The following is a 21873-nucleotide window of genomic DNA, read 5'->3' as shown; positions in this document are numbered from 1 at the left end:
CCGGTCGTGAGGCAAAGCGGTTCCGGTGTAAACGTCTATTCCGATTGGACTCTCGTTGATTTCAAGGCGTCTGGCGTTCTGTGAGACAGGGTGTGACCTTCCTGCTTGCGCCTTGCCCTTGAAAAAGATGGCTGCTAAATCTCGTATTAAGGAGGAATTGGGGCAAGGAGAATCCATCTTTGTTATGGGCAAGTTGGTAGCCTAGAAGACAATACGCATGAGTCAGAGAATTAAACAGGTTTTCCTGTTTAATTTTCAGTCACGTTCGTGTGGAGTCCCAGCCTTTTGCCTGGGAGAACGCTTTCCCACGAGTTTTTCGAACTTCACGTTTCAGTTACCTGTTTAGGAAAAAGGAAACGATTCGTCCCAAAGGTCTTTCGAAGAATTTCTCTTTTTTTTTTTTTTTTCAATTCTATGCGAAGACATAGCGCTTAACTTGGAGCTTATACGCAGGTATTTGAAAGAAACGGAAGTTAAACGTGCGGCTGAGGGCTGGAGAAATGATCCAGCGTAGGTTATGAAACACCGTTTTCCGGGTTTCTGCCTACTTAACGGTTGAACTGTCCGAGAGTGGGGCGGGCTCCGGAAAGCCCTTGGATGCAATCTGAGTTGATTCTGAAAGCCAGAGATTTCCAACATGTAGGGTATCTTGGAGCAGCAAGGAGTCTCCAGACTGAATAAATAAAATACAATGCTATTTTTCAAATAAGTACATTCTGATAGGATTAACAGAATACAAGTTCATTTAAAAGCCAAGTTTATAGTGTTTTCCCTTCAACATTTTATATATAAATGTCCCTTCCATACAAACGCCACCTTTATTGTATATGAAATTATATATATAATATTTCTGCATTCTTTTCTATTGCATGAATCTACTTTTTCCTTTGCTGTAATGCTTTTATAACAATAATTTTACACCTACTTTAATATCTGTTAGGGCAAGTGGATACACCTACATTTCTTTGCTTATTCTGACAGGTGTATTTTTACAAATGAATTTCAGATTAAAAAACGTTTTCCCTTTGTGTTGTCTCCCCAAAATACAGTGTTGTTGGGATTATGACAAAAATTACATTGTGTTTATTTTTTTTCCTTTTTTAAAAAAATTGAGCTATAATTCACATACCGTAAAAATTTACTCTTTTTAAAAGGGTATCTTACAGGTACAATTCATTGGTTTTTAGTGTATTTACAAAGTTGTGCAAGTATCACCATGATCTAATTCCAGGTCATTTTCATCACCCCAAAAGCAACTCTGCTCCCATTAGCAGTCACTTCCCATTTTCCCCTCCCGCCGGCCACCAGGAACCACTAATCTACTTTCTGTTTCTGTGGATTTGCCTATTCTGGACAGTTCATGTAAATGGAATCACAGAATATGTGACCTTTTGTGTCTGGCTTCTTTCACTTAACATAATGTTCTCAAGGTTCATCCATGTTGTAGCAAGTATCAGTACTTCATTCCTTTTTATGGTCGAATAATATTCTATCGTATGGATATACCACAATTTGTTTATCTACTCATCTGTGTATAGATACTCGCCATTTCTGTATCTCCTTTGGAGAAATGCCTACTCAAATCCTTTGCCCATTTTAAAATTGGGTTATTTATCTTTTTACTGTTAAATTGTAAGAGTTCAGTATTTATTATGAATCCAAGTCCCTTCAGATATATGACTTGCAAACATTTTCTCCCATTCAATCCCATGGGTTGTTTTTTCACTTTATTTTTTTTTTATTTTTTTTTTGGCCACACAGCACGTGGGATCTTAGTTCCCTGACCAGAGATCGAACCCGCACCCCCTGTATTGGCAGCATGGAGTATTAACCACTGGACCTCCAGGGAAGTCCCCCTTTTCACTTTCTTGATGGTGTCCTTTGAAGCATAAACATTTTTTAATTTTGATGAAGCGTTATAGGTTAATACAAGATATTGAATGTAGTTCCCTGTGCTATACAGTAAATCCTTGTTGTTTATGCATTTTCTTTATTTTTAAACTTGGGAAGTATTGACAAGTTCACAAGATTCTTCCCACCCAGGAATGTCGTATGATTTTCCATTTTTTGGAGTCTTCTGTTATGCCCTTCAGTAAGTCTTACAGTGTTTTTCTTCTGGATTTTGGTTCCTTTCTTTTTGAATATATTCATAGGTATTTAAAATTTTTGACTGCTATTTTAAAAGACGTTTGAATTGTCATTTTAAACAATTTATTGTTGATATAAAAGAAATTATTGATTTTTATATTATCCAGCTACCTTGCTAAACTCTGAATAGTTCTAATAATTTTGTAGCCAAATCTCTTGGATTGATAAAATAGTATAATGGACAAGAGCACATGCCACCTATGTATATTTCCCAAAATCGCCACTGAATTAGCTGTGACCTACTTCACTTCTGAGCCTCAGCTTCCTTACCTTTATTTTATTTATTTATTTTTAAAATTTTATTTATTTTTGGCTGCGTTGGGTCTTTGTTGCTGCCTGCGGTCTTTGTCTAGTTGTGGTTAGCAGGGGCTACTCTTCATTGTGCTGCGCGGGCTTCTCATTGCGGTGGTTCTCTTGTTGCGGAGCATGGGCTCTAGGCATGCAGGCTTCAGTAGTTGTGGCGCACGGGCTTAGTTGCTCCGCTGCATGTGGTATCTTCCCGGACCAGGGATCAAATCCGTGTCCCCTGCATTGGCAGGCAGATTCTTAACCACTGTGCCACGAGGGAAGTCCCTTCCTTACCTTTAAAAGGGAGATAATGAGGGAATTCCTTGGCGGTCCAGTGGTTAGGACTCCTCACTTTCTCTGCTGAGGACCCTGGGCAATCCCTGGTTGAGGAACTAAGATCCTGCAAGCCGCGTGGTGCAGCCAAAAAAGAAAATAAATAAAAGGGAGATCTAATAATAATAGTGCTTATCTCACAGAGTTGTTGTGAGGGCTATGTGAGTTAATAATAAAAGTTCTTAGAATACTAAAGGTATGTGTTTCAAATTATTTTCTAGGTATAAGATACAATTTACAAAGAATGTATCAATAAAATTAATCTTTACTTAATTTCTAATGTTTGTACCACTTATTTTGGGAGATTCTCTTTTTTATTATTACTAAAGTAAATAGTGAAAACTAGTGGTGATTGAACGTTCTTGTTTCTGACATTAATTTCACTTCCTTTTCACTGCAGATTGTCTTTATTTTTGTTAAAAGGCATACTGTTGATTTCTTTAACAAATACTGTTTAGGTCCCCTAATTATTTTCTCTAGTCCTGTTGTCCTCCCCATCACCCGTACCAGAGCCAGCAGTATCATGAATTTGTTGTTTGTTCTCCCTGTCCGTGTTTCTATATTGTTACAACATTGTACAGATACATAAACAATATGCAGTATAGTGTTGTTTGTGTATGTTTTTTTAATTGAGGTGAAATTCACATAACATACAATTAACCATTTTATTTTTATTTTTTTTAATTTAAGGGTGATTTATTTTACTTAAGGGTGGCAGTGGGAATAGTCATAGATTTCTAATACAAACCAAATACAAAAATCAACCATAAGAATAATGAAAATCTAAATATGAGAAGCTAATCTTTTAGGAGAAAAATAAGGAGGCTATCTTTTTTTTGTTGTTTTTGCCAATGGTAATGGATATGTAAGGATATTGACAACAACATTGGAATAGCAGAGGAATTGAAAATGCTATACATTGATCAATGGGAAACTAGCTAAATTAATGATATTGCATATACACAATAAAATACCATGAAGAAAGCAAACACATATATAGTCTTTGGTTGAACCATATACCATTCTAAGTGTTCTACATTACATATACTATCTCACATAATTTCCCAACAATACTACTACTATCCCATTTTACATATGAGACAAGAAGTTAAGTAACATGCCCAAGATGACACATATATATATATATTTTTTCTATGTCTTAATATTGACATTCAGTCCAGTAATCCTCCACTGTAACAGCTCCTTTACTTTGCAGTGAAAATTGATTTGTATATTTTTTGCCTCTGAGTCCTTGTGGGATTTTTTTTTATTAATTCAAACAGAAAGTCACAAAAATTATAATCATCCTCATCAGTTCACTCAGTCCCATGTAATTAATTTTTTTTCATCTTGATCTTTTGTTAGCACTTTTATGAATTCATCAGTTTTCCATTAGAGTTCTGAAAATATTTATTCATTCAGTTTAGCAGTATAGTCAGTTACCAGAAACCTGTACTTGTCAGAGTCTTTTCCATGAATTCCTTGAAGATGAAACCCTTTTATAGGAACATTTTTGCAAAAGCATCAGAGTACACCCAGAACTGTATGTAAATGACAAAAGACTTAAAAATGACCATGGTTAAAGATTTGATGAAAGTTCATAATAATGCAATTGACAAGGAAATTTAGTTATTTCTGAGATATACATTTTAAAGTACAATTAACCATTTTAAAGTGTACAACTGAGTGGCATTTAGTGCATTCACAATGTTGCACAACCACCACCTCTGTCTAGTTTCAAAACTTTTTTCATCACCCCAGAAGAATACCCCATACTCAATAAGCAATCACTTCTCATTCTTTCCTGTCTCCCATCCTCTGGTAACCATCAGTTGGCTTTCTATCTCTATGTATTTACCTATTTTGGATATTTCATGTAATCATACAATATAGGTGTTTTGTGTCTGTCTTCTATCACTTAGCATGTTTTCAAGGTTCATCCTAATTGTAGCATGTATCAGTACTTCATTCCTCTTTGTGGCTGAATAATATTCTATCAGATGTATATACCCCAATTTACTTACTCATCTGTTGATGAGCATTTGGGGTTTCCACCTCTTGGCTATTGTGAATGGTGCTGCTGTGAACGTTCATTAACAAATATTTAAGTATCTGTTTTTAACTCTTTAGATTTTATATCTAGGAGTAGAGTTGCTGGGTCATATCGTAATTCTAGATTTAACTTTTGTGGAGTCACCAAAACAAAGGGCTACAACATTTTACATTCCCACCAGAAATGTATAAGCATTCCTATTCCTCCACATCCTCTCCAACACTTATTATTTTCTGTTTTTGTTGGTTTGTTTTTATATATATCACCATCCCAATGAGTGCAAAATGATATGTCATTGCAGTTTTCATTTGCATTTCCTTAAGGACAAATGATCTTTTCATATACTTGCTGGCCTTCTGTATATCTTCTTTGAAGAAATGCACTTTCACTTTTGAATATAATGTTTCCTTCTGATAAATATTATTTGTAAATGTTTAGGAAATTTTCTTCTATTTCAATTTTATTAAGCACTTTCATCAAGAATGAGTGTTAAGGACTTCCCTGGTGGCACAGTGGATAAAGAATCTGCCTGCCAATGCAGGGGACACGGGTTCGATCCCTGGTCCGGGAAGATCCCACATGCCACAACTACTGAAGCCCGCATGCCTAGAGCCCGTGCTCCGCAACAAGAGAAGCCACCGCAGTGAGCCCACGCACCACAATGAACAGTAGCCCCTGCTCGCCACAACTAGAGAAAGCCCGCGTGCAGCAACGCAGCCAAAAAAAAAAAAAAAAGAATGAGTGTTAAGATTTAGCAAATCTGTTTTTGGTAGGTTAGTTTTTTCTTTAATGCATATTGTAAACAGCTCTGATGCTACATTTCCTAAGATTGAACTCCCTCCATTTTGGAATAAACCCTTCTTGACCTGCTGAATTTGATTTGCTTATGTAGGGGAGGAAGAGTAGCTTTTTCCTCCTACCCTTTTTGGTTCTTGGCTGAGTCTTTGTAATAAAACACAGATTAACAAGAGAAGAGAATACAAATTTATTTAACACAGTATAAGTTTTATGTAACACTGGAGGCTTCATAAGGAGACGAAGATCCAAAGAAATGGTTAAACCTGAGAGTTGTTTTTTTTTTTTTTTAATTTAGTTATTTTTGGCTGCGTTGGGTCTTCATTGCTGTGAGTGGGCTTTCTCTAGTTGTGGCGAGCGGGGGCTACTCTTTGTTGTGGTGCGCGGGCTTCTCATTGCCGTGGCTTCTCTTGCTGCAGAGCACGGGCTCTAAGTGTGCGGGCTTCAGTAGTTGTGGCTTGTGGGTTCTAGAGGGCAGGCTCAGTAGTTGTGGCGCACGGGCTTAGTTGCTCCGCGGCATGTGGGGTCTTCCCGGACCAGGGATTGAATCCGTGTGCCCTGCATTGGCAGGCGGATTCTTAACCACTGTGCCACCAGGAAGTCCATCCTGAGAGTTTTTATACTAGGTTTAATTTAGAGTGGAAAGTCATGGAAAAAATATGAAAGGACAGAAAGGGATGTGAGCTAACAATGGTAATTTGGGGGAAACTGAGAAAAGCGTGTTTGTTCAGATTCTTCTTAGTGTCCTTCCATTTTGGAAATAAGGATGCTCCTTTCCTCTGGGTATAGGGAGGGCACCTCTCACTTGAGGGTCTGATGACCTGCTTCAGGGGAAGTTCAGAAAGCCCTTCCTACACCTGTTGTTTCTCAGAGTCCTTCAGCTGAAAATATTCAGTGTGCCAAGTTGCCAAATTTTGTGGTAGTGTGTCCCGAACCCGTAACAGCTATTCTGTTTTTGAGTTTTGCATCTGTGTTCATAGGTGACGTCTTGGTACTTTAAAAAATCAAGTTGTAGATTTATTCCAGCTTTGAAAAACTAGTTGGCAGCCCTTTCATTTTTTTTCCCTATGCTCTAAAATACTTTGAATAACTTAGATTTTTTTTTTTTTGAAGGTGGAACTGAACTTGCTTATAAAATCATCTGGATCTGGAAGCTTTTTAATGATAGATATTTGAAAATCTTTCAAATTTCTTATGTGGTTATTCATCTGTTCAGAATTCTTACTTTTCTTGAGTTAATTTTAGTCATTTAAAAATCATCCAGGGGCTTCCCTGGTGGCGCAGTGGTTGAGAATCTGCCTGCCAATGCAGGGGACATCGGTTCGAGCCCTGGTCTGGGAAGATCCCACATGCCGTGGAGCAACTAGTCCCGTGAGCCACAACTACTGAGCCTGCGTGTCTGGAGCCTGTGCCCCGCAACAAGAGAGGCCGCGACAGTGAAAGGCCTGCGCACTGCCATGAAGAGTGACCCCCGCTTGCCACAACTAGAGAAAGCCCTCGCACAGAAACGAAGACCCAACACAGCCAAAAATAAAAAATAATAATAATAAAAAAATCCATTTTACTTAGAGTTTAAAATGTTTTGCATGAAATTTGACTAAAGGTCTCTTATTCTTTTAATCTCATTTGTATGGCTGTTTCTTTCTCTTCTCTCTTTTTTCTTTTCTCTTATTTTCCTTAGCCTTGCCAGGGTCTTGTCTATTTGTTCACCTTTTTGAAGAACCCATGATTTAGTTTTAATCATCAGTATGTTCATCAATTCATCAATAGTATATTAAAGTTTTTTTATTAATTATCTTCTCCTTTTGGTATTATTTTGTTTCTGGTTTCTTAAGTCAAATGCTTAGTTCATTTATTTTATTTATTTTATTTATTTACTTATTTGGCTGCATTGGGTCTTCGATGCTGCGTGCTGGCTTTCTCTAGTTGCGGTGAGCAGGGGCTATTCTTAGTTGCAGTGTGCGGACTTCTCATTGCGGTGGCTTCTCTTGTTGCAGAGCACGGGATCTAGGCACGCGGGCTTCCATAGTTATGGCACATGGGCTCAGTAGTTGTGGCTCGCGGGCTCTAGAGCGCAGGCTCAGTAGTTGTGGCACACGGGCTTAGTTGCTCCGCAGCATGTGGGATCTTCCTGGACCACGGCTCGAACCCGTGTCTCCTGCATTGGCAGGCAGATTCTTAACCACTGCACCACCAGGGAAATCCGAGTTCATTTATTTTAAAGTTCTCTCTGAATTTCCCCAACAAAATTTCTCTAAGGGTATAGCCAAGTCTGATTTTCTAAACTCCATTCAATAGCACTTCCTTATATTGCTAATTGAAAAAAGTCTCTCTAAAGTAAGAGAGGTTAGGCTGAGGTCATTTTTTCTTCCTGTTTAGTGCATGGCCAAAAAAAAATTGACATATGAATCCCAATGACTGTGCATTTCCTGGTGCTCATTTAGGTAGTATTAGGCTATCTACCAACTCCAAGGCAGTGACAGCTTGGAGTTCAAATAAAACCCATACAGACTTCCCTGGTGGCACAGTGGTTAAGAATCTGCCTGTCAATGCAGGGGACACGGGTTCGAGCCCTGGTCTGGGAAGATCCCACATGCCGCAGAGCAACTAAGCCCGTGTGCCACAACTACTGAGCCTGCGCGTCTGGAGCCCGCGCGCTTAGAGCCTGTGCTCCACAACAAGAGAAGCCACCGCAATGAGAAGCCCAAGCACCGAAACAAAGAGTAGCCCCCACTCGCCGCAACTAGAGAAAGCCCACGTGTAGCAATGAAGACTCAACGCAGCCATAAATAAATAAATAAATTTAAAAAACAAAAACAAAAAAAAACTTATAAGAAAAAGCAAATGTGAAAAAAATGTTAACATTCGGGGAATCTGAGTAAAGAGGATACAGAAATTCTTTGTACTATTCTTGTAGCTTTCTCTAAATCTGTAATTATGTCAAAAGAAAAAAATACCAAAAGTAAAAAAAAGGAGGAAAAAGAAGGCTATCACAACAGTAAAACAATAGGAACAACAACATGGCACCCTTAGAAGCAAAAAGGAGAGGCAACCCACTAAAGTTCTCTAAGAACTGAATTGCCAGAAAAACACCAAGCCTGAACTGTTGGGTCCTGTGTTTGACTCAGATCAACATGGCAAGGCATCTCAACCTCTCCAGAGATTCTTAATCCCAAGAACAAAGGATAATGGCAGAAAAGAAATATTTTAGGAGCTCTGTTCCATGGGGGGAAATTTTTATCAGTGACTATCTCAGGGATGATCTAAAGATCAGCGGTGAAAGGAAAACTTCCCAATAAGCAAAAATGATGTAATCAAATGTTTTGACTAAGGAACTCCCTCCACATCTAAGGATGTGAGTCAGCAAACTGGTGCTGGGAATTCACTCATGTCCTCAAACACACTGTCACCCACCCGTGGGTACCCCTACAGTATCAATGGAATGCTTGCCCTACAACGCTGGTGTGCTGAGCTGAGGGATGTAAAATAACTCTGAGGATTTGACCAATATATGGTGCTGATATGCTGGAGGATACATTGTATTTTCTCCCTTTTAATTAAGAAATTTTTTGTAATTGTGTTTTCCTCTAGTAATGTACATCAGATGCCTGGGTGCTTATTTTCTAAAAGGTGTAAGATGGAGCTAGTCTGCAAAGAGAAGCAGGAGACTGGAGCAGGTGTGCTGAGAGAAGCAGAAACAGGAACCAAATGAAAAGCAAAAGGAATAAAACTTGCTTCCCGAGGGCTGTACTGTATTGTCTTCCCATTATCTCACCTGAATCCACTCAGATCTACTGAAACTCTAAAAATGCATTCTTGGCTCTACTCGTTCATGCCAATATGCCCACCCGCTGCTGTGAAGATAGGAAAGAGAAGGCAGGGTTAGGTAGGCAAAACGGTGAGGATTTTTGAAGGACTCTGGTATAATAAACATCAACCTGTCCTTAGATACAGGTTTCAGCACTAGAAGTAACTCAAGGGGGTTTCTGTTCCTTGCAATAAAAGAGGAACTGTAGAAAACCCAAGAGGAAGAGAATGACTGATGGAGCAGGATCTGGAAAGAGAAGGATTTGAGAACAGATACAGAGATTGCTCTTGGACAGGAAGAGGAATACTTCTTCCTGGGAATTAAAAAAATTCCCACAAGCTCAAAGAAAAACTGATTTGATTATTCTGTATCCATCAGAACCTATTTTAAATCTGTTGAATCAATGAACAACTCACCTTAGTGAACACCGTCCAGTGTCAGCCCCTCATTTCTCAAAGTCAGACAATCTTCAACCAATCAAAGGCAGTATCGTAAGAGTAATCATCTTCTTTTTTTTTTTTTTTAATAAATTTATTTATTTATTTATTTATTTATGGCTGTGTTGGGTCTTCGTTTCTGTGCGAGGGCTTTCTCCAGTTGCGGAGAGCGGGGGCCACTCTTCATCGCAGTGCGCGGGCCTCTCACTGTCGCGGCCTCTCTTGTTGCAGAGCACAGGCTCCAGACGCGCAGGCTCAGTAGTTGTGGCTCACGGGCCCAGTCGCTCCGCGGCATGTGGGATCCTCCCAGACCAGGGCTCGAACCCGTGTCCCCTGCATTGGCAGGCAGATTCTCAACCACTGCGCCACCAGGGAAGCCCAAAGTAATCATCTTCTATGGATGATATCTATCTAGTTATACCTCTGAAAATCCACCAGTTCCTGAACTCCAGCTTCCCCAAATCCTGTAGCTAGAAGATTTACAGTCTGCTCTGCCCATAGAGATAATGTCTGACTAACATGTCTCTCTCTCACTGTAGTAAGCAATAAATTTAGTGAACATTTCTGGTTCCTTCTGCCATAAAAAATACTATTTACTGATCTACCTTGCATTCCCTTCTGCTTGAACCAGGGTGCTTCTCATAACAAATAACAGAAAACCTAACTCAACATGCCTTGAACAATAATAAATGTATTCTCTCTCATAGCTACAAGTCCATAGATGGTGTACGCTCAGCTTCTCTGCTCTGCCTGCCTGCCTCCATGGGAAGGCTTTGTCCTTAGACTGGCTTCCTTCATGCTGACAAGATGATGGCCAACACCAACTGGGGCACATGTTTCTATGTTTAGGTCCAGCAAGAGAAAGAAATCCTCTCTGCCACTCCTAGAATAAAAATCCTTCCCCCAGTTCAGTCTGATTGGACCAACCTGTGGACTAATAACACTTACCAGGATAATGTCACGTGTTGATTGGCTTAATCCTTGACTCTTGAACCAATTACTGTCAAGAGGATGGTTACATTGTGATGGGCTTAAACTAATCAGGATCCACTCCTAGAGCTGGAGATGGAGTTAGCTTTCTCCAAGTCATCTGGGCTCTTGAGGAATGGATACCGGAACAGAATTAGGGGAGGAATGGATACTGGAACAGAATTAGGTTCTTTAGAAAGGAAGAGGGGGACATGGATGCTATGAAAGCAACCAACATGGTCACAAAGCTACTGGACCTTTCCTTCTATGAGCTTACCCATAACAACTTTCCACTGAAACCTTCTAAGTCTAGATCTTCAAGACCAGGTCTCTTTCCAGACCATGTAGTCAACTGCATATTGGATCACTATACCCAAATGTTCACAAATTTTTCAACCTCCTTTTCCTCCTGTATTTTCTAATGCCAGTGCTATACATCTGCTATACATCGATCCAGCCACCCATTCATGTACCCTCCATGTACTTAATTCCCCAAGCTTATACACTGGTGGTCATTCTTAATTCCTCCCTGCTCTTAGTCACTTTACATCCCTAGTCACTTGATTCTATTTCCTAAACATAATCCATATTTCTTCCCTCCTCTACTTCCTAACTATCCCAGCCCCTGTTTACAAAAGCCTCCTAATTGATATTTCTTCTCCTACCATTCTCAACCTCCTTGAATGGTCTTTCACATTGTCAATAGATAGATAATTTAAAAAAATAAATCTGATTCTGTCACTGTTTAGATTAAAAGCTTTTAGTGGCATCTTATTCTACAGGATAAAATCCAAGCTTCTCTGCCCGGCCTAAGGTCCTCCATAACCTCATTATTGCCTCCTCCACCCATCTTTCCTGGTCTTTTCCTTGGTACACACACTATTGTGCCAACCATGCTGAAACACTTGCATTTCCCCAGATTCTGCATGCAGTTGCATACCCCCATGTCTTTGATCATACTGTTCCCATCACCTGAAATGCCCTTTCCCTGGACAAGCATCTACTGATATTTCAAGGCTTAGTACAAAACTCATCTCTGTGACTATCCCAGGTAAAGCTAAACACCTCTTCCTTTGTAGTACCTTGGAACGCTCTATTAAATCTTTAGTATAGCACCTTTCATGCTGTATTTACAAGTATTGTTTATGTTGCCTTTACTAAGAGTGAGCTGTTTGAGGGCAGGAGCTATGTCTTAATCATCTTTGTGTATCCCAGGGCTGCATGGTGCCTGTCACTTACCAGATGCCCAGGAAATGCATTTTGGATGAATGTATGAAAGATCTAGCTGATCAGGGACATGTGAAAAGATTTTCATGCATTGCCGAAGCCTCATTGTGAGGCTGGAAACTGTAAGTTGTAGTCAGATACCAATGTTAGTATAGAGTAGAGCAGGGTATCCCACCAAGAAATTGACTAGCAGTGTCCATTACTGAAGACTTAAACTCTGTTTGGTTTTAGAACAGTGGCCCCGGAAAGAGCCTCTGCTCATCGACGTGCGTGGGGACGCATCTGTCCCATTCCTTTCTCAGGAAGGTGAATACCTGACATCTGAAATGGAAACCTACCTTTCATGTAGGGGGCCTTAGAAGACAGAAGGGCTAGGATGCTCAGAGCCACAGCCTGGGATGCCCAGTGTGGGGCACTCTAGAGTGAACCTGGCCCAGAGCAAATGGAGTCAGCAATGAGGCTGTCCTGTTTCAGAGGGGCACACTGCTAGGATTGGAGGCTGGGGCAGGCAGGACTTGGCTGCACTGTAGATGGACCTGGAATGTTGAACAGATGGAGGAGGAACAGATGCTTCAGTGAGGCAAACGGGAAGGGACAACCATGGCCTGGCAGCCATCAGGGCTCTTTCCTCCATGCTTGCTGTTGCATATAGCAGTAATCCATTCCTTTTAATTGTTGAGTACCATTCCATTGTATGAACATACCACAATTTATTCCTCCATTCACTTGTTGATAGAAAATTATGTTATCCATTTGAGTTGTTTCCCATTTTAAGCTACTTCAAATAAAGCTGCTGTGAACACTGGTGTACAAGTCTTTATGTGAATGTGTACTTTCATTTCTCTTGTGTAAATGCCTAGGAGTAGAAAGACTAGGACATATGGAGTATACGTTTAACTTTTTAAGAAAATGTCAAATTGTTTTACAAAGTGATCATATAATTTTATATTCCCATCAGCAATGTATGAAAGTTTTGGTACCCTACTTCCTCACCAACTCTTGGTATGGTCAGTTTTTTTTTTTTTAGACATTCTCATAGGAATGTAGTATTAGCTCACTGTGGTTGTACTTTGCATTTCCCTAGAGGCTAATGATGTTGAGCATCTTCTCATGTGTTTATTTGCTATCCGTATGTCTTCTTTGATGAACTATCTGTTCAAATCCTTTACCCCTTTTAAAAAATAAGGTTGTTTTCTTATTATTGAATTGTGAGAATTCCTTAGATATTCTAGATGCAATTTTTTTTTTGTTGTTCTTTGTTTGTTTTGGCTACACCAAGCAGCATGTGGGATCTTCCCCGACGAGGATCAAACCCATGCCTCCTGCAATGGAAGCATGGAGTGTTAACCACCGGACCGCCAGGGAAGTCCAGGTACAAGTTCTTTATAAGATCTGTGATCTGCAAATATTTTCTTAGTCTGTGGCATATCTTTTCATTCTCTTAACAGTGTTTTTCAAAGAGCAGAAATTCTAGGCTTGTGGATGCTGAGGGGGAGTGGGGATGGGGAGGGACGGATTGGGAGTTTGGGATTAGCAGATACAAACTATTATATATAGAATGGATAAACAACAAGGTCCTACTGTATGGCACAGGGAACTATATTCAATATCCTGTAATAAACCATAATGGAAAAGAGTATGAAAAAGAATACATACATATGTGTATATATGCGTATATACCCTATGTGTGTGTGTGTGTGTGTGTGTGTGTGTGTGTGTATATGGTTGGCCAGAAAGTTCAGGGTTTTCCATTAAGATGTTATATATATCTGAATCACTTTGCTGTACACCAGAAACTAACACAACATTGTAAACCAACTATACTTCAATAAAAAATAAGCTAAAAAAAAGTTCTTAATTTCAGTGAAGCCCAATTATCAATTTTTTGCTGTTACAGATTGTGCTTTTGATGTTGTATCTAAGAAATTTTTGCCTGACCCAAGGTCATAAAAAATTTCTCCTTTGTTTTCCTTTAGAAGTTTTGGAGTTTTAGGTTTTACATTTAGATCTATGATCCATTTTGAGTTAAATTTTGTGCATGGTGCGAGGTAGGGACTGAAGTTCTCTCATGCACGCTGTTTTTTTTTAATGTGGGTGTTCAGTTGTTACAGAATCATTTGTTGAAAAGACTATGTGTTCTTTAGTAAATTGCCTTTGCACCTTTGTGGAAAATCAGTTGACTGTAAATATGTGGGCCTATTTCAAGACTCTCAATTCCACTGATTTATATGTCTGTCCTTTTGCTAATACCACACTGTCTTGACTACTGTAGCTTTAAAGGCTTGGAATTGGATACATGAGTACTCCAACTTTATAATCTTTTTACTAAACTGTTCTGGCTGTTTTACAAAATCGTTTGGCTATTTGCACTTCCACATGAATTTTAGAATCAGCTTGTCAATTTCTTTTAAAAAGGCTGCTAGAATTTTGACTAGGATTGCATTGAATCTACAGACCCATTATGAGGGGAACTGACATCTTATTATTGAGTCTTCAAACTCATGAACACAGGATACCTCTCCATTTATTAAGATCTTCTAAATTTCTCTCAGCAGTGATTTGTAGTTTCCAGTGTACAAGTATTGGTACATCTCTTGTCAGATTTATCTCTAAGATTTTTTTATTTTTGATGCTCTGGCAGCTTCATCTTAATGTGGAAAATAAAAGAGATGGATCACTCTCACTGCCTTTGCAATTTTTCTGTAAATATAAAGCTCTTCCAAAATATAAAGTTGAGAGAGACAGAGATTGATTCAGAAGTTGCCCTTTAGCACTGAAGCTGCCCATGCCCCTTAACCAAGACTGGAGGATTTTCTCCAGTAGCTCTTGACAGACACATGAAGTAGTAGAGATGGTGGCTGATTGGGTTGATGTGAGGTTAGAGATCTGGATTAGGCGCAGGTCCCCTCCTCCTGCCACTTGTAGTCCTCCAAGCAGCTAGTCTCAGTCTCCACTGTCATAAATACAAATGCCAAGATCCCTTCTCTTTATGCTCTGTGGAGGGATAACTCAGTCTCTTCTGCCACCTCCCCCAATTCCTCTTTGCCTAGGCTTTGGAGTGCAGGACAGGGATGTGGGGCTGAAAAGACATGTGGATGAGGGAGGGGAGGGTATTCAGGTGACTGAGGGGAAGGCCCAGATGTTGGAAGTCCCTTTTATGAAAGGGAGACACTGTAATCTACCACTACAGGTCCTTGGATTCTGAGATAGAAAATGGGGGGCTTCCCTGGTGGCGCAGTGGTTGAGAATCTGCCTGCTAATGCAGGGGACACGGGTTCGAGCCCTGGACTGGGAAGATCCCACATGCCGCAGAGCAACTAGGCCCGTGAGCCACAACTACTGAGCCTGCGCGTCTGGAGCCTGTGCTCCACAACAAGAGAGGCTGTGATAGTGAGAGGCCCGCGCACCGCGATGAAGAGTGGGCCCCGCTTGCCGCAACTAGAGAAAGCCCTCGCACAGAAACGAAGACCCAACACAGCCAAAAATAAATTAATTAATCAATTTAAAAAAAAAGAAAAAAAAAGAAAATGGGGCTGGAAAAGTATGGCTCTAGAGGGTAATATGAACGTGAGAGATGGCAAAAGCATTTCTGTTGGGTCCAGTTCCTCCTCTTCCTCCAGCAGTTGTGGGGGAAGAGGCCATGGAAAGCAGAGTTGTCGCTATCCTTCTGTCCATATCCTGCTGCTCTTTCCTTTGGCGCTTCCCAAGGGCAGGGTCTGGCACTTCTGGCACTCTGGAAGGGGAAGAGGTTAGAGGTGGAAAGAAATGCCCAAAGGGTTTTGTGATGTACTGGAAAGAGCTAGATTCTAGGAGTGAGAAGACTTTTATCTCAAATCCTCACTCTGCCACTACTTCCCCTGTGGCCTTGGACAAGTCACTTTCACGCCCTATAAAATGAGAAACTGAACTAGATGATCTGAAAAGCCCACCCATCTCAAAAAGCTTATTATATTTTATGAGGATAGGGACCATATTATGTTTTCATCTCCCCAGCATCTAGCACAGTGCCTGGCACATAGTAAGTGTTCAAGAAATGCTGTGATTAGTGAATGAATGGATGAATCAAGGAACAAACTAACAAAATACTAAAATGAAGGGGCCCAAAGTGAAGTTCTTAAAGTTGGTCAGTTGGCGGCACCACCTCTCTACATAACCACAAAGGAGTGTTGATAGTCTCAGACCAAGGGAAAGGATTTAGATTAGAAAAGAATAAAGGTAAAAAAAAATGATCAGAGGACCGGATATTTCAAATGGAAAGCAGAACCCTGAAATTCTGACCCAGCTTCTGTTTTCCAAGCCAAGAGACAATAGGTCCAGTGCATTAAAAGACATCGTGGCTGCCAAATGGACAAAGTGATGCAGGATGGGTGGAAGAGTAAACATGGCCCTGAGAGAGGGAGTGATTGGCACAAGTCACAAAGGAGCAGTCCCTGAGGCCAGGAGGTAGCCCCTGGGGCTCACCTGAACTTGGGCTGGGCACTCCCCTGCGGCCACCCCCTTCACACCCATCCCTTGCTGAAGGACCCAAACATCCTGGCACCCAGTCTGAATCTCTTTCACCCCTGGGTCTCTCCTATGGGGTTCATCAAACCCATTGTTGATTATCCTGAAAGGGCCCTTCTCCTCCCCTAGCACTCAAGGGAACTGAACGTCAAACATCTTAGTTAGCTAGCAGAGGACAGGAAGGTGCTGAATATTTTGAAAAAGCCTCATTCTTTTATCTACACCCTGCCCCTCACCCCACGTCTTCTATTTTCCCCCATCCCTGCAAATCCTGCAAAGGATAGGGATACGGGCACAAAAGGGGAGGACCCAATGATGCACTTTTTCCATTTAGGACTGAGATCATGGGGAGACAGGATGAGGTGTGGTAAGGGTATATCTCAGAATCCACAGCTCTGAAAGGGGGTTTGGGGGTTGGAGGAGAGAGTAGGGGTACCACTGACCTCTGTCTCCACAGATTAGAGTAGGAAAGGGTGAAATGGCAGTGGGAGTGGTAGAGGTTACAGGACTTCTTAGCAAGAAGAGAACTGAGGGCATGCCCCGGGCCTGCTCAGGTCCTCATAGGCTGTGTTCCCAGTAGGGAGGGAACAGGAAGCTGTGACTTCCTCTCCCCTTTTCCTCCCTGCCCTTAGCCTCAAAGTCACTTGATGCTGCAATGAATTCCAACCTGTGTTTTAGTTGGCACTGTTCCCTGGGCATGGTGATAATAGCTGCTCGGTCGGTACCTTGCTCCCTTGTGCCACAAACACCCCCAACTTTTCCTTTGAAATAATAATCACTCATGCAAATAGCAATGTATAAAGTGCTTTTTCATGTGTTATCTCATTTTACCACACCAATCCCGTAAAGCAGAGACTTTTACCCGAAAAATTTAAGCTAGGAAACTGAGGCTCGGGAGTAAAGTCACACAGCGAGTGAGGAGCAGATCTGGGACTCCAGAACTTCTGCTCTTTCTCTCTCAAATACCTATTCTGATTCCCTGCCTCTATGCTCCCTCCCAGGCCCCTTCCCCCTGGCTCCAAGGGAGCATTTTCTGCAGAGAAGGGGGCCCCTGAACACTGTTAGGATTAGAGGGGGCTCCAGTTTGGTTCCTGTCATCCCTGAGATGGGGTATCTGTGGGCCTCTCCCTGGAGTGGAGGCTTGGGGCTGCCCTGCATTGTGGGATCATTCTCCCTCCCCCCACCCTCTTCTGCGTAGAGCTCTACACAAACACAAACACATTTATCCCAACGTTCAGGTTCTCTCTCACTCTGCCCCACCCACCACCAAGACCAACAGAGAAGTGGCAGGTCGTCCCTCCACCGCCCGCCCCCTGAGGTGTGGGCGTGGGCTGGGCCTCCAGGCAGCCAGAGGCCCCGAGAGAAGCAGAGAAGCGCTCAGATCTACACGGTCCTGCTGAGAGCCTTAGGTGGCCCCTGCCAGTCTGGCAGGCACCCCTGGCCCCTCTGCCCAGCACCACTGACGTCTGATGCCCTGCGATGCCCACGCCCAGCACCTCTGTGCCCCCGCCTGCTTTCTGGGTCAACACCTCTGGAGGCAGTGTGCTGAGTGCTGACGAAGCTATGATGCCTGTTGGATTCCTAGCCCTGAGGGTTGCCCGGGCCTATGGGATCGTGGGGGCCATCGGCTTGCTGGGAAATTTGGCCGTGCTCTGGGTTCTGGGTAACTGCGCTCGGCGAGCCCCCTGCCCACCTTCTGACGCTTTTGTCTTTAAACTAGCTTTGGCAGACCTGGGGCTGGCACTCACTCTCCCCTTCTAGGCAGCCGAGTCGGCACTGGACTTCCACTGGCCCTTCGGAGGTGCCCTCTGCAAGATGGTCCTGACAGCCACCGTCCTCAACATCTACGCCAGCATCTTCCTCACCACGGTGCTGAGTGTTGCCCGATACTGGGTGGTGGCCATGGCTGCAGGACCTGGCACCCACCTCTCGCTCTTCTGGGCCCGTGTGGCCACCCTGGCCGTGTGGGTGGCAGCTGCCCTGGTGACAGTGCCCACGGCTGTCTTTGGGGCCAAGGGCGAGGTGACTGGCGTGCGTCTGTGCCTGCTGCGCTTCCCCAGCAGGTATTGGCTAGGGGCCTACCAGCTGCAGAGGGTGGTCCTGGCCTTTATGGTGCCGCTGGGCATCATCACCACCAGCTACCTGCTGTTGCTGGCCTTCCTGCAGTGGCGGCAACGGCAGGACAGCAGGGTCGTGGCCCGCTCCATCCGCATCCTTCTGGCCTCCTTCTTCCTCTGCTGGTTCCCCAATCACGTGGTCCCTCTTTGGGGTGTCCTGGTGAAGTCTGACCTGGTGCCCTGGGACAGCACTTTCTACACCATCCATACCTATGTCTTCCTCATCACCACCTGCCTGGCACACAGCAACAGCTGCCTCAACCCCATGCCGTACTGCTTCCTAAGGCGGGAGCCCCGGCGGGCCCTGGCAGACACCTTCAGGGATCTGTGAGCAAGGCTGTGGCCCCAGGGCCGGGGCTGGGTAGAACAGGTGGCCCTAAAGGAGGTGGGCAGGCGGTGGATGGAGAGCACTCCTTGGGAGGGTGGCCCTTCTACCAGGCTTACCAACCTGGACAAAGGGACACCTGGGTGAAGGGGGCAAGGTAAACCCCCTCCTCTTTGTGGGGATCCACGCAACCTAGGGAGAGAGAGGTTGGCCTCTCTGCCACGATGCAACACCCTCAGGGAACGTCTGATCTTTGATCCCCAACTCTGGCTATGGGGGAACAGGGAGGCTGGGACCCAGGTCAGGGCTGGGTATGACCAAGTGGAAGTCTCCACGTGGAGATGGGAATGATGAGGATCTGAGAATAAACCTCTGGAGCATCCACAAAGTGTCTGCACCTTTCATCTCAGTTCCACCTCCAGGTCAAGGTGGCCCAAAGGATTCTTTGCCCCATTTCTGCCTTCTGTGAGAATTCCCAGGAAAATTTCCCTAAGGGTTCTAGACTAATTGGGTCATAGGTCAGTGTCTATCTCCCTCTATCCCCTCCACCCTCCCTCCCTCACCTCAAATGGGGTGTACCCTTGCCCTTCTCTGGTGCTGGGGCCAAATATGCCCTTCTCCTCTGGCCACCTCTACCTTCTTACCATCTCATTAGTGTCTACAGAAACTTGGTGCCCACAGACACCTCAGCTGCAAAAGCTGTAGTTCTCCCTGCTGTGTGCGGGGTCTTGCTGGATCCCTAGCTCCAGCCAAGCTCGGAGTGCAAACCCCTGTTGCTGGCTGGGAGTACCCGTGTGTCTCTCCTTAAATCAGGATTTGGAGGGAGAAGTGAAGATAAGGACAAGCTGAGGATGTGGGTGGGGCATAGGGAGGCAAGAAATGCGGAAGAGGGTTGGGAGAAGAGGAGGCTGAATGTGCAGCTAGAGGAGTGGGAACCACAGAACAGGTGCTAATCTTCCTCCTCCCCCAAGGGCTTAGAGCATCAACTCAGGTGTCAGAACACCTGGATTCACATCCTAGGTCTGACACTAACCAGCTGAGGGACCTCGGTAAGTTACTTTACTTCTCTGTACCTGTTTTCTCAATTTAAAATGGGCTGTTAAGGATTTAACAGTGCCTGAAATAGTTTTAGCTGTTATTCTTACACCCCATGTAAAATGGAGACAGAGAGAAGAAAAAAGGAAGAAATAAGGGGGCAACTGGGAGACAGGGACAAGGAGCCATAAAGGTCTTGTCTGGAATTTTTACATGCTCTGGAGTGAAATGAAAGTTTTACATAAGGAACTGAGTGAGGAGTTGGCCCCTCAGGCCCCTCTTGAAGGTGTGCACTCCAGGGCAAGGGGTTCCCCTTTGGTTTCTGTATCCATAGATACCCAGCAATGATAAATGCTAGCCATCAGAAGGGACTTTCGGTGGGGGCAGCCCCTGGGAAGGAGGGAGGTGGCAGAGAGAAAATGGGGTGCAGCTCCCACTGCCATTGTCCCACCCCACCCCAAGGTCTGACATGTCTGAACCCAGCTGGGCACGGCGCCTCCTGAGTGAGTGGAGCCCCCTCTGGAGGGGGCACCGCCTGCACCAGCTCCATCCAGTTGCTGAACAGAAGAGGCTCTAAAGAGCCGCCTAATTCACACCATATTAAGCAAATGCTAAAGAGATTTAATTAGCCTCTTGATGTTTAATTTTCTTTCTTTGATAATGTTTAAACGGTTCCAAAATCCACATCTATTCCCAGCCAATTCAGGATGGAAAATCCTCCACCACTCAAGTGCCCCTCTTCCCACCCCCTGCAGCTCCTCTGATGGCCCTGCTGGGGCTCCGGATATTGGCTCCTCTGGGGGCATCGCTGCTTTATGGGCTTTATGGGACCCGGAGGTAAATATTGACAAAGTTTAAACAGGTCCAAGTCAGAGGTGAATGAATGCATGCAGACCCACCCTTTGGGATGGGAGAGGGAGGGGAGGGTGCAATGGAAAGGAGGCATTGCTGTGGCAAGAAGCTGGGCCCTGGCTCCCTGGAGCTCAAGCCAGAGCGCTGTGAAACTGCCAACAGGGCAGACAGAGAGTAAGACTGAGTTTCCAAAAATGGGAATAGAGAGGGGACAATGGACAGAATGGGAAAGACGTGAGAGAGGGACTAATCTCAGAGGAACTACCATGTCAGAGAAATGTGTGTCTTGTTTTGGGATCAAGGATGAAGAGGGAGTTTCAGTCCAGGGGCGGCAGGAGGGACAGAGCAGCTCTCCTGTGAGCTGTGGGCTTCTCGGAACCCACGCTCTGGGCTCTGCGTCCCCAGGTATCCGTTACACTCCTGACCAGCATCCTTCACTGGATCTGTAAGAACGCTGGAGGAGCCTGCATTCCCTTTCCTGGTGGTCTTTGGATGCTAACATCCCACTGCTCTGCCTTTACAACTTTGGGTCCCAGCTGCTTCCCGCTGACGTGGCACACAGCTGAGCCATGGGCCATCGTGTTGGAAACTTTGGAGCTCTGGTGTTTTTCGGCAGAGCAGCCTAGGAGGGGAAGTGGAGAACTGCAGCTAGGAGGGCTGGCCCTTTCCTGGCTCCTCTGCTGGGCTGGCAACCCTCTGCACCCAGGTTTCCCTGTCTATGAAATGAGAACAATTCCTACCTCACAGATTCCGTTATGGATGAGAAAGCACCTTGTCAAGGCCAGATGCTGATGGATGAGAATTACAGGAGTGGAGGGTGCTGGCTGTGCCCCCAGGCCTGCCCCCCACCCCAGGTGATTTCAATTCCTCTTTCTAGCTGAGGTCATGGGCCCCATCCTTCCCATCTTACTCCATGGGCTCCAACAGAGGTCTGTGCACTATGCCAGCATTTATACAACTCTAGACTCTCTCACCCCTCCCCC

The 21873-nt window shown here is 43.8% G+C and overlaps 1 protein-coding gene across 1 annotated transcript; it reads left to right on the top strand.

Moving 5' to 3' along the window:
* Nucleotides 1–78: 78 nt before the first annotated feature.
* RXFP4 (relaxin family peptide/INSL5 receptor 4) lies at nucleotides 79–20605 on the top strand. The gene is given in 5 exon segments (XM_082359482.1): nucleotides 79–453; nucleotides 9209–9916; nucleotides 10240–18319; nucleotides 18323–19006; nucleotides 19010–20605. Coding segments are annotated over 3 exon segments (1104 nt in total). The 5' UTR covers nucleotides 79–453; nucleotides 9209–9916; nucleotides 10240–18040; the 3' UTR covers nucleotides 19151–20605.
* Nucleotides 20606–21873: the final 1268 nt, after the last annotated feature.

This window comes from Balaenoptera borealis (genome assembly GCF_965194805.1).
Source record: "Balaenoptera borealis genome assembly, chromosome: 1".
Lineage (NCBI taxonomy): Eukaryota > Metazoa > Chordata > Mammalia > Artiodactyla > Balaenopteridae > Balaenoptera > Balaenoptera borealis.
The sequence above is the reverse complement of the archived record's forward strand: the minus strand, read 5'-3'. Positions and strand labels throughout refer to the sequence as shown.